This window comes from Apteryx mantelli, chromosome 19 (assembly GCF_036417845.1).
Source record: "Apteryx mantelli isolate bAptMan1 chromosome 19, bAptMan1.hap1, whole genome shotgun sequence".
Taxonomy (NCBI): domain Eukaryota; kingdom Metazoa; phylum Chordata; class Aves; order Apterygiformes; family Apterygidae; genus Apteryx; species Apteryx mantelli.
The window spans coordinates 12,534,847-12,548,476 of record NC_089996.1 but is presented as its reverse complement, the minus strand read 5'-3'; the positions used below and the strand labels follow the sequence as shown (position 1 = coordinate 12,548,476).

Genomic DNA, 13,630 nt, shown 5'->3' with positions numbered 1-13,630 from the left:
ATTATTATTATTTTCCCTTAGATGCTGGGAGTGCAAAAACTGAAGTTCTGGAACTGTTTTATATCCCAAGAACCATTAACTGTTTGAATAATTCTCTGATCAACTTTCAGCAGCTCTTCAAACTCTTATGAATAATTTAGACCAAGGAGCCAGTAATGTCATTTCTCTTGAGAAAATACTGCTTTTCATAGCACATACCCTGCTTTTCCAGAGACTTGTAATTTGTTTGTAAACAATAGTTTATGAGAACCACAGCATAGAACTTAAATATTTTTTTAGGATGCTGATGTTTGTAAGTTATTCACATAAAAATAAATTAATAACTTCTAACTAGTAAGATTTTTAAAGTTAATACAAATTCTATCTTCATAACTAAAAAAAAAATTAGGATAATGGGTTTATCTAACATTGCATGTTTTGGGGTATTTTAAATACTTTTATATATATTTAACTATTCATGTTCTCCATATTTACATATTATAAAATAAAGTTAGGTGTATATCGCTAATGAACATGGAATTTACAAATGGCTTCTGCTTTACAATTCGTTACACTCTAATCACATTTTCAGACATCTATAAATTCACTGATAATCAGTAGTATCTAAGATCTAGCACATACACTTTCTACAACAAATAACCTTGAGTTAAAAATGCTCTCCAAAGAGGATTACAATGGAAGGTTTTAAAAATATTGACTTTGTCAAGGCTTCAATAAGTTATTTTAAAATATAAATAGTTCGTTCACTGTTAATGAAAACTTTGTTTTATAGATTGTTGTAAAACAGTTTCATTTTACAAAACCTGGAAACACACCCTACTTTACCCAATGGTATCGCTTTCAGTTAGCATAAAGAAAAAAAAAAAGAGAAAAATAGGGAGTTTTGAAAAAAGAAGCAATATTCAATGTTCAGATCAAGGCCCCTCAAATTCTCTTACTGTCCTTAGCTTATACAGTATACATCCAGCATAAATCCACTTCCTACTTACAGATCACCTTCAATAAGTCAGCTGGGCTTAAATGAATTACTTAGCAACAAAATTTAAACTTGTAGCTCTCAGCTGCTGCAGGCTTAAAACACCTATAAGAAATAAGAAAAAAAAGGAAGCAGATCTTTTCTTCTGTTAATCATGAAGATGTTTTCACCTGAGAAGCTTTTAACCTGAGAAGCTTCAGATATGTCAAATTGACAGTTTGTGTGTACTGTTTACGTGTTCTTAATGTTTATTATCAATATAGGCCATCAACTTTTTTTGTGGCCATAGATTTATATAGGAAATGCAGACGTAGGTCCAACAAGGTAACTTCCACCCCTTAAGAGCCAATCAGAAAACAAGTGTTTGTGTCCCCGTCCCCCCCCAGATTCAAGTTATACACATGAAGGCTAGAACCTGCTAACCTCTGCAAGCTTAGCTCTCAACCCCTACACTTACAACTGATGTGGTTAACAGACTAACTTGCTATATCATTTTCAGCTAATTATCAAGCAAGATCTTTAACAGCCTTTTAAAAACATTACTGATCTTCATAATTTCTTTAAAGTCCTACTATACACAACTAAAAAGATAGCCCCCTTGTCCATGGTCTCCTCCAACAAGCCTACTCAAGAACTAAGACATGCTGCTTATTTATAAAAGCCTAGAATTAACCCCTCACTTAACTGCAACAGTTAGCCATAAGACCGTTCAGTGCAAGTCACGGTAGAAGTATTTTGATGCTGTATCTTGGGTACCGATGACCTAAGGAGTACTCTACATCTTACACAGCCATTGAAAGAGGCATTCTCCAAAAACATCTTCCTTGCTTACCTCCTTCACAGAAGGCCCCCAAATCCTCCACTCTTCCAGTCAAGACTACTAGATACATATGGCACAAGCAGGTGCTCAGAAAAGCATGTCCCCACTCCCCAGAAAAGATGGCAGCCAGGAGCAGGCTGCTGTCAGAAAAATCAGCCCACATCCTATTTGGTCTGCTTTTCTGTTCTGGAGCTGTTCCTGGGAAAAAGGGCAGGTGGAAGCAGGCTGAACTCCCACGTGCTCCCCTTTCTGGGAGCATTAAGCCTTTTGCGCACTATACCGTGCGTGCACCGACATCTGCTAGCACAGCAAGGAAAGGCTGCAGCATCTGTCCCTCTCCTGCCATCGGAGTAATTAACTCCTCCAGCTGGAAGGGCTGGGCACCACCAATCAAAAAGGCAAAGTAGTTGCAGTAATTCAGCTGTGAAAGTTTTCATGAATGTTGAAGCATGGCTTTTTCCTCAACCCTAGTTTGTTCACAAGCATGAACATTACAGCATAAGCCTTCATCTGGATTAAATGTTCTCAGTGTTTTTAACAAACTTTAGTTTATCACTGTATTATGTTAAGTTCTGCAAAACCTATACATCTTCATCTGTCTGCTCTCTCACGTGCTCTTGCTCAGACACACTGGAAGCGTCGTCATCAGTTTGTTCACCAGAGTGATACAACATCAGTGCATGTGTCTTATGAGTTATGGTAACAGTGCAGGGTCCCTGAGCCCACGGTTCACCATCCACCTGCATTGGCATCTTTGAACTCTTCAAGATCAGCTAGTATTAAATAGAAGAACACACAGAAGTCATAGCAATTCAAAGCAGCTCTGAAGATATCTTTTACATCTACAATGTACTGATGCTGCAAGGTTTCAGCCTTGCCAGGAAGAATCTTAGTATATAATTAATTGGACTCATTGGCCACCAACCACAGCAACAGAGGCTTATAAATTATGACATAATTAACTTTTACCAAGCAAGAGAAACATCCAGCTCAACTGCAAATTGCAACTTTAGAACAAAGACTTGACCAGACAGTTGAGCCCTTGAAATCGTATACTGTGTACTGAAAAAAACATAGGGAAACAATTTTATAAATACCACTTACCCTCACTGTATGTGCCTGTCCTAGACGAACAGGATTTGCTAGTTTCACCTGTATCTGGGCACAGTGGAAAGAACCATAAACTCCAACAACTTCCAGCAGTCCATCATCATGTCTACGAATCAAAAGACACTTTTCTTAGTGATGTTCATCAGCTCCTAAATACCAATCCAAATATTATAGTCCTTTACCACTACTATGATAGTGAAGATGAATGTTGTTCTACAAGCATGCTTAAATTATCTATTTCTGCTGAATAACAAATCACACAAGAATGGCTGTCTACTTAGCCCAGTATCTCACCCCCCCCAAATGTTGTTAATAGATAATGTCAAGGGAAGCCATACAAAAAACAGGGCAAGCGTGGAGCAACACTCCAGCTGGTACACCCTCCTAGCTTCTGGCAGCTATGATGGATGGACTTTCCAAGTCATATTGTGCATTTACATTATTTAAGGCCCTCAGCGAATTTCTCTTCCATAACCTGTACAACCGCTTTTCTGCCTTTTTAACCAGTTCATCTACAGGTAAGATTTCTCTCATCTACTTGATTTCTTTTAGATTTTGGTAAAGGACCTTGTCCAAACCTTTTTAGAAATCCAGGCTCATCATAAGCAATGTGCACTATGAAATAAACATAAGTAATATAATCACAAGCAAAAGCACTGTGAAATATATATTTATATATGACTTCCGAAGAAGGAAATCACACAAGGGAAGAACCAATGCGTCCACCAATTCTCCTCTTTAGTATAGCTCCAACCAACTTGGCATGGAAGTCAATTTCTGTCTTGCCTTGTTGTTTTTTATATTTATATATATGATATTTTTATATTTTAACTTCAAGACATGTTCTTTTCTATTCTAAAATGGACATATTTTATACTTTTTGAAGGCCTTGAGTCTCTAACATGAAGAAAATAAAAATTCAAGATAGCCTACTCATGAGGAGTCTTCCAGTTTTCACATGGGACTGGTCACATAAACAAAGCCTGCTGGAGGGGATTCCTTACGCTACAAGAACTCCTTGGGGGGGGTGGGGGGGGAAGCCGATGCACTGTATACCTTGCCAAGGGATAAGGTTCATCACCCATTCCTTCCCAGAGTCTACAGCCACCTCCCCAGTATCCAATATTCAGAACAATGATGCCTTCCAAGTTGGGCAATTCGATTCTCTCACCATCCAACTCTAGCTTTAAAAGACACACAACACAAGTTAGTTACTGCGGATCAAATTCAGTACTTCAGCATATGCTAGCTGTTATCTTTATGCATTTATTAGGGCTCCACTAAAGTTAATGAGAAATAAAAAACACCTCTGAGCAAAACTGGTGACATACAATAGAATGTTTTCTTTACATAATTAAAAAAAAAAAACTTCTGACTTCACAACATGATACTTGAAGCTGTGATCATCAATTTCTGTTAACGGAGAACAATAAAAAGGAACTCTGGTTTACAAGTCTCTGGTACTAATTCAATTTTATCTGAATATCAGTATTTGAACTCAGAGACCTGAGTCAAAGCCACAAAAGAATTTAGGAATCATCAGTAAGTTCAGAGGCATGAATTCCATGCAGTAAGTTGCAAACAGCCAGCATCAAAAATCCCCCAGCAGGTCCAGAGCCATCCTACACACAGGCATTATATTGTAGACGTGAACTGCAAAGCTCTTCCCATTTCCTTTCATTGAGAAAGTTTTTGCATTCCTTTGATTGTCCAAAGAATAAATGGACAAGTTAAAAAACCTACCTCAACTTTTTTGTTAAGATCTTTACATTCTTGTACTAAGCAGTCTTTGGTTCCATAGAAAAAATAAACAGCCTATAAAAAAAGAACAGAAAATACTATTAGAAAAAGATATAGTACATAAGACTATTTAAAATACTCATGTAGAGTTATGGTTCTGTGAGCCTTATTTAAAATTCATACATAACATAAAATATTTGCATATCCTTCAAGTAAGTTCTCTTAATGAGCTAAGCTACAACTCCCATAAGAACCTTGTTCTCCCTTTTAAAAGGAAATGGGCGATGTCCCTAGCCCATTAAATTTCAAAGCAAACGAGAAGCTCTAAACAAAAATTAAACAAGTGACAGCATAAATATAAACAAGCTAGCAAACAGAGGCAAGACAAAACACTTGGAAACAGGCTGGAATCATGTTTAATCCATGAAATCCTCTCCCTAAGAAAAATGAGTTCAAACTTTTCTAAAATGGGATAAAAGGAGGTAGTGGAATAAAGCAATATATCCCAGTGTGATATCAGAGCACATATTCCACACTAAAATTTGGGGCTAACAACAGGGAAGGAAGGAAAAAAAAAAAAAAGCAGTGTAATGATGGGTCAACAGAGCAGCTGCGCAGAGAAAACAGATCACTACAGTTTATTAATATCTAAAGACATGTATTTTTTTCAAACTAATGCACTCCTTGACAAAAGGGTCTGAAGGCTGAAAATCCAACACAGCAATTAAGATGCAACTCTAAGACTTATTTGGAAGACCTGCTAGCACACTATGCAGGAAAAAAAATCATGCAGAATATTTCAAGAAATAGCTTTAAGTCAAACACCAAACACACCTTATTAATAATTCTGCTGGAAAACAGAGAGGGAGTCTTCTCACGATGAGCATGGAAATTTAAAGCCATGAGAGCATCAGGTCCTATAGAAAAGTAGTTGTTCATTGTGAACACCTGTCAGACAGAAGTTTTAGTTAAGATCATATTAAATTTCATACTATCAGGATTTTAAAAGTTAGGGTTTTATCAGAAGCAGGTAAACAGAAGAGAAAGTACATCCACGTAGGTATTGCACAGAACCCACATTTATAACTTCCAACCATACCTTTGGTTTCCTTAAATTGTAGTATCCTTTGTTTGTTACCTGAACCTTCCATCTGAAAAAACAAAAGCCATTATTCAGACACATGACAGATACCGTTCTCATTTAGCATCAAACCTGTAGTTAAGAATCTCGTACCTATACTGAAGTCACAAGATTCAGATTTAGTTAGTTATGAAAGAGTTAAACACTGTAAAACAACTAAATGAAGAGTAATTTTGGACCTCAGTTATTCCACAGTTCTCTAGTCCAGCAGCTCTTGTGCTTCTTTACACATGCTGCTGTAACTGGATATCGATAGATCTACAGTAATATTTGGTTTACCGAATGTATCTTTACATTATTACTTACCTGTCTAGCTTGATTCCATCTGCTTCCATGACATTTCGTAAGATTTGTTCTACAGAGATTTCTCCAGCATAACCTGCACCCCAGCCCAGGGTATTAGACAGATCGTTGCCTGTTCCCAGAGGTAAGATTGCAACTTGTGGAATATAGCGTTCTTGCCCCTGAGACACAGAAACACTGGATATTAGCTCCTTTTTCAGTGTTCATTTTCTCCCTTTTATCCCCAAACGTTCAGGTTAGACAAATGCCATTAATCTTGGGTGCGTTAATCTTCTTGCATACTGCATAATGATGCAGCCAGCAGCAATACCATAGCAGATGGCACATCTAAGTACTTATGGTAGGGATAACGCAAAGGAAGGAAGTCTTAAACCACTGTGCAGAGAAAAGAACATGTGTGTTTCCAATGTGGAACCAAGGCGTTATTAATACTGAACAGAGCATCCCTCAAAACAATGATGCTTTGGAGCTGGAAGTGGAAGCCTGAACTTTTACTACTCCTGCTTGTCCCCCTGGGGAAGCGATATAAATGCTAGAGAAGACAGAAAGAACACACAAGGCCACAGGACACGGAAAGGTTCTTAAAAGATGGAGCGAGGTTAGGTCTAAAACAGAGACATGTAATACTGCAGTACGCGGCCATGAACAGAAATTCACAGACTCAAAGGAGGAAAACCAGCATCTAAACCTGAGAGATGCTGCATACCCACAAATCAACAGATGCAGCAGACGACAATCACCTCTGCAGACCACAAAGCAAGCGACACAGCCAGACTCTCAAAACAGCCACGTCAGTAAAGGTCTTTGCTTTCCCTTTAGCACAAAAGTGTACACTGTTATTTCCAACTACTATGGTCTGTGAAGTTCAGCCATGAAAAGTACTTGAAGAAAAAGTGATATTATGGCTACTATTTTTCAACAAGAGATATTAGCCAGGCAACCTGGAGTTGAAAGTCAATACTTTTGTAATTCCAGTGCTGACAACCAGTTTTCAGAAGTTTAAGACTATAATTTGAATACTTGGAAGCAAACAAGAACCCAGATTGCATCAACTATATTGGCTCTGGGGGTCAATATATCAAGTGTCCAAGACCAAGAAACCAAGTATTCATATTTGTTAAACTTTATAGTTATACCTTGTTGCATTTCTACTTTATTAGTACATAAAAATTCTCAAAGAAGTTCAGTTATGTATTCAGTTGTAATGAGGCCTTCAGTACAACATTTCAGGTATTAACAAGAAAGCAGCAAGAAAAATTGCTACTAAAAATGCAGCAATTGGCCTGATTCATGGCTGAAACTGAAAAAAAATTAATGCTCTTGTAAGAAGACTCGCTTTCTTCCTTTAACCAGTAGGGAAAGAGAGCTCATTAGACAAGAGCCTCGCTAATTATTCTTGATTCTTAATTTTCTCAGGAGTCCTTACTAACATCCTGTAAATTGGGATATATTCTATTTCAAATCAACAGTAAATACATAGCATGTTTTTTCTCCTTCACGTGCTGTTAACAGGTGATGCTACAGACTAAGAATCTTTAAAGGAGAAAATAAATAGCAGAAGCAAATAATTACACTCATTCACATGCTGGCACTATAATCACTATAGTCAGCAAAAGTTAGAAGGTTATTATAGAAGACTGAATGCTTTGGGAGAAATAAGCAATCAGAGCAGAACAGCCATTATTAGCAGTGTTATTCATTGCAAAATAAACCTCTCTTTAGAGGAAAAGGGAAAAACAATACATAAAAATGTTCTGAAGATTGTTCTTCTCTTGTTCTACAGAAAAGAGCAGCTTTAAATAAACATTTAAAATATAAAGCTTTTATATTTTTCCTGAACTACAGGGCTTCATAACAGAACAGTTCCCCCCCTCCCCACCAATATGAATATGCAATTCAGTGAATAATTTTCTATAGATTTATTCATTGACACGATAAATAAATGCAGGTAAGAGGTTAGGGCTTAGCACTTCAGCAGTCACAAAACTCACTTCACCACAAGAGATGTTTCAATTTAAACACAATACCTTTATCTTCATTTCATCAATTGCATCCAGGACCCAGCCCACCGTGCCATCCCCACCGCAGACAAGGACCCTGACAGCATTACAAGGCAGCAAGGTACAAAGCTGGAGTGCTTTAGCAGGTGCAATTTTGCTTAGATCAAAAACCTAGAACAAAGGAAAACGAGCAGGTTCAGAAAACACGTCTCAGGATTTGCCTCACGGACGAGTAGCTTCAAGCAGTTCATTCTGATGCAAAGCAGACATTTTCCATTTACGATATTACACCACTAAATGAGCAGTCTTGACTTTTATGAGGAGGATTCAGTCTCCCAAATTAACAAAATAACTCCAGCTGCTTCTGTATGGAAAAATGCGGAAGAACATCGAGGAGATAGGCGATGGAAGCTAGCCAGAGCAATCCGTGGGAAAAGGAGCATCAACAGGGCATGCTGACCCACAGTCACGTGGCTGAGCCTGTGCCAGCGTGGTGCTACACCTGGGCTTCGAATCGAGATGAACAATAAGCTCCCTGTGCTTACTGCGCATGTGCATTGTACATAAAAACCTCCTGTAGTGCCCCCCCGGTGTTCCTCGCCGTGGACCAACGCTCAGCGGTGCCAGGGACTCTCCCGCTCCATTATTGCCTTGACCAGGAAATCGTTGGCGAAGCCCCGCTCAAATGCAGAGGTAATAAATGCTCAATATCGACCACAGTGTGCCTTGTGTTTGCGTATCTGTCCCTGCTGGGAGCCCAGGTGTTGCCCCTGCCGTACCCTTACAGCTTCATTAGGAATAAATGTCATTGATAAATGAAGCAGACCAAGTCCTAAGAAAAGTCTGTATCCAGTAACATTACAATGAATTTCGTAAAGATAAATGACCTCAGATAAAAATTATTGTTATTTTTTTTAAAAGCATTCAGGATATGGAGAGGTTTATTCTTCACAGACCTATTGGGATGCATTTAAAACAAACACAAAGTGATTTCTATTAGTCTGCATTATAAAGCTGTGCTTGAACTGCAAAGGAAGAATATTAAGGTATAGTCAGGAAATCCAAGGAACAACTGTCTTACGTCAACATCCTGTGCCATCCCAGTGGAGTTTAAGAGGAAAGAAACAATACAAAGTTACAACTGTAAATACTGCCATCTTCACAAGCAATGATTTAAACAAATAAAAGCTTCAAATTAAGAAGGTCTAAATATTTTATTTTTAAAAATTGTCCAGTATTTCAAGAGTAAGATTCTCATTAACACTTAGCGCACAGACTACTATAAATAGAAAGTTGCATCAATATTAGTAAAGCCATATCAAACTTGGGGGGGGGGCAGGGGAAGGAAGCCTCTGCATTTCTAATTGCTACATATAAATCTATATCCCCCCCCAAAACAAACAAACAAACAAAAAACCCTGCATAAATCTGTTTCCTTTACTGATCTTCCAAAAGAGCCTACTGTCATTACGTAAGCAAAGTGAAGCTGATTCTGATTTCAGCTTTTATTTTACTATTGTGGCTTTCTACCATGATTACCTGAACAGGGTTCAGTAGAATTTTAAATTCTCCTAGTAAGGTTTCACCCATGTTGTTTCCACTACGAGTATTTGTCAGTATGATTATTGGAATCCAGTGTTTTCTGCAGTAAGGTACTATCTGCAAAAAGATAACAATTAAGTCACACAAATATTGCATGAGTGAAAATGTTTAAAGCAGAAACAATGAGGAAGCTACTGATTAGTTTGAAATAGCAAAAACAGAAACAAATACTTCTGACACACCAACTAAGAGGACAGTTTTACATTCATTACAATCAGTAGCATTCAAAGTTGAAAATTTCTGTTTCTACAGTACCTAGGAAAACAGATCCTATGATGTTACGAAGTAGTAGAAAAGCACAAAACATTAAATACCTGTTTAAATAGCTGCTATGTTTTTCATAGATTGTTTTGCTAGCTAGCTGTTTATGATGCATTTTCAACAGTAATTCTTGAAAAGCACCTTGACAGATGACTGTTTTAAGCCTAAATTGATTTAGGCTTAAAAATCCAAACTACAAATCATCTGAGAGGTTGATTTAGGATTTAAAAAACAACAACAACAACAAACTTATTTTCTATTACTATTCTTGACTTTTTAAAAGTAAGTTTACAGTCCCTCTTTCAGAGGGCTCTATTTTGTCTACATTACCCAAACTAACAAACACTTCTGGAACACCTGGAAGAGCACTGCATTGCTACAAGGGTTCTGCAGGAAACACCTTGGCTCTGGATCAGTTAAGCCTTACACATGAATGGCTACACTGCCAGGTGATGCTATTACTTTGCCAGCTTATTATCTCTGCATCCAAGGGATACTCTGCCATCCACAGACCTTATTAACTCCACATGCAATTAAAATAATTTAAGAATTCCCTACCCATTCCACCCTGTACAAAACTATTCCATTATACCATCATCATATTAACTTTCTGCCACACTGGGGAGCTCACATTAAATCGTTTTCCTAAGGTTTTTATAGGCATCACTTTCCAGACAATAAGTCCTCCCAATCACAACATAATACTGTACTTCAGAAAGTACGGTTACCATTATATACGCTATGTTTCAGTTCAAATACCATGTTTTTAATTGACAGCTACAGCTCTTTAAAAATATGTATTTTTAAGCACTGGAATTTTATTCTTCAACAGACTTATTTTTAATCACCTATTTGGCCTTCTAGGACTTCTCTAGTAAAATACTATGTACACACATACACATCAGTGCATTCATTTGCATCCAGATGACATAGATTAAAACCCTGTGGCATGCTGTAGGGAGGGGACCATAAAACACAAAGTAAGAGAGGACTGTTCAACACTGGGAAGATGTACACAGAATACCTAAGGAAGTAAGGCACTCAAACCTCAGTGCTGTTTTGGAACAATGAAATCCAAATGTGTGTTCAGCTTCAACCAGGATGTTAATAATACGACAAACACCTTCAAATAAACACAGTAACTGTTTGATACATATAGAAACATTCAGCACAGTCACGAACCTGACTGTGTACTTAGTTATCAGCTTGAGAATGTACTTAGTTCCAGTTTTACTGTCTGTTTTTATTTTTATGTATTATAAAACCGAGAAGCAGTAGATAGTTACCTTTTCATAATCGGTTCTTTTGTCTTTACGCATCTGGTTGACAGCGGATAAGTAGTACGGTGGAATAATTAAGTCTCTGAATTCTCCAAATGTACACTCCTCATTCTTTAGAGAATTCTGCATGCATTCATCGTGTACAGTATTCTGACACCACACACATCTGGAAAAAAACAAAACAAGAAACAAAGACTTCAAACAACTGGCTCGCTATGTTGCTTATCTATTTTACAGGGACTAACTTTCTGAAAAGTACTTATGTTTACTTGCACCATTATGAGTAGTATTTTAAGCATATTACAAAGAAAACCACATTCATATAAACTTTCAGAGAATGCATGTGTTGGCTGCAGGTAATCATAAGGACACGATCAGGTTATTCAAGTCTAGGAACGTATTCAAATTCTATAAAGAACAATTCATAGAGTTTTAAATTAATTCTTTTCTCTTTAATACTAAGAAAGAGTTGCTATAAATGCCCTCTTGTATTGTATCAACACAAACACCATTACACTGAAAACCTGTATGAGAAACAGAACTCCTATCCATCCTTAAAGAGCACAGATAAGACACTATAGCTCAGTTTAATTAAGATGTTACCAATAACATTGATTTTGTTAATAAATCTCCTTTTAAGATTGATTGCGCTGCTTTAAGTTTGAAAGCTAAAAGGTTGCACAGTACTATGCGAGGCTGATGGGATTTCGTTTTGCACAACTGCTCAGCTTTTTGACCTATTCTAAAAGCTGTCCTGGAAAAGGGACTAGAACAAGAGGAAATACTGTAACACCTACTGCCAGCTTCTGCAGAATGTTAATCCTCATTTTCCCCTCCAAAGCCTTGGTTTAAGCAGCTGTGAAAGCTATTTCTGGAGTCCTTCTGCTTAATCCAGCACAAAACGAGTAGCAATGATACTTGCCATGTAGTGCAGAGAGGGATTACACTACCTGTGACTTTCTTTTTTCCTCTTCTTCCTTCCCTGCCTTTATCCCCCAAATCCTCCCCTCTCCCCTCTCTCTCTCTCACACACACACACTCTTCCTCTCTCTAGGTTTCATTCCTGAAGGTTTTCTCATTCACACTTCTGGAATTCTGCCTTCTTACACAGCAATTTGACAGTATCACACAGAAGGCAAAGCAAAAGCAGGCTGAAATATACACTAGAAAGATGAGATCCTTTGAGAAAAGTTAAAGCCACAGTTACCCTGTATGCAGGATTTGGATCATTAGCACAATGTTCTAGCATAGTATCCCACGCCGCGTGTCATGCTCCCTGCTTTACAAGCAGTATTAGCGACGTTAGTGCAAGCCCATGTAACGGTTCCTTGACATTTTGGGGCTTTATACCGCTCTTACCACCAAGGGTAACACGGGACTGTATTGCAGCAGCTTTAAGAACTTGCCATTAGTTGATTAATGGCCCTCAGAAGAATCGAGGCATCTTTTCACACGCATCTGTTTCCCAGACGTTGCGCAGCCGCCCGTTCCGCAGGGACGCCCGCACGCGTGGCAGCTCCGCGCTGCCAGCGGCCTCCCCGAAAGCGCCGGGAGCCCTGCGGAGCGAGCGCGCCGCGGAGCCCGCGCGGGCGCGCAGTACCTGTAGTCGCAGAGCTTGGGCTGGGTGCCGCACTGCTGCGTGCACACCCAGCAGTGGCTGCAGAGCGGCACGTTGCCGCGGATCCAGTGGTGCGGCATGGCGGCGGGCGCCCGGCCGCTCCGGGCCACGGTCTCCTTGCAGGGGAAGCGGCGCTCGGCGCGCTTGAGGCAGCCCTCGCCGGCGCGGCGCCCGCAGCAGCGGCAGAAGGCGCCGCGCAGCACGGGCTGACCGCACACGCAGCAGTAGGAGGGCTGCCCGAAGAGGTCCGTGTAGCGCCAGTCGTGCTTGCTGCTGCGGAAGATGTCGCGGATGAGCAGCTGCCGCCGGGCGCGCTGCAGGCTGCACCACAGCGTGATCAGCACCGGCAGCAGCACCGAGCACAGCGTCCAGAGCGCCAGGCGCCACTCGGCGCCGCCCCCCGCGCCCTCCATCCCGCCGGCCCGGCCCGGCCCGCGGCGCTCCCTAGCTCGGGGAGCCGCCGGGCGCCGCCGCCAAGCAGCCCCGAGCCCCCATCGCGGCCCCCGGCGCAGGGGCAGCGAGCGGCCCAGCCCGGCCCGGCCGCCGCGCTCCCAGTCAGCCCGCGCGGCCGGGCAGCACCGCCGCCGCCTCCCCTCAGGGCGCCATGCGGCTGCCGCAGCCGCGATGCGCTGCGGAAGCGGAAGCGGCGGTTGCTAGGAGGCGGGGGGCGGGGCGCACCGCGGTCCAGTCGCCGATTGGCGGTTTGTCGCCGACTCGCGGCTTGTCGCGAGCGTTACCGCGGGCGGGGCCGGCGCCCGGCGCTGCGGGACTCGCTCCGC

The 13,630-nt window shown here is 40.5% G+C and overlaps 1 protein-coding gene across 1 annotated transcript; it reads right to left on the bottom strand.

Annotated features, from left to right (window-relative positions):
* Positions 1-375: 375 nt before the first annotated feature.
* DGKE (diacylglycerol kinase epsilon) lies at positions 376-13,270 on the bottom strand. The gene is made up of 11 exons (XM_067308193.1): positions 12,834-13,270; positions 11,240-11,399; positions 9,630-9,749; positions 8,118-8,261; positions 6,094-6,251; positions 5,746-5,797; positions 5,481-5,594; positions 4,650-4,721; positions 3,963-4,090; positions 2,901-3,012; positions 376-2,569 (listed from the first exon to the last, which is right to left on the bottom strand). Exons 1-11 carry the CDS (start codon positions 13,262-13,264, stop codon positions 2,378-2,380), a joined length of 1,683 nt encoding a protein of 560 aa, XP_067164294.1. The 5' UTR covers positions 13,265-13,270; the 3' UTR covers positions 376-2,377.
* Positions 13,271-13,630: the final 360 nt, after the last annotated feature.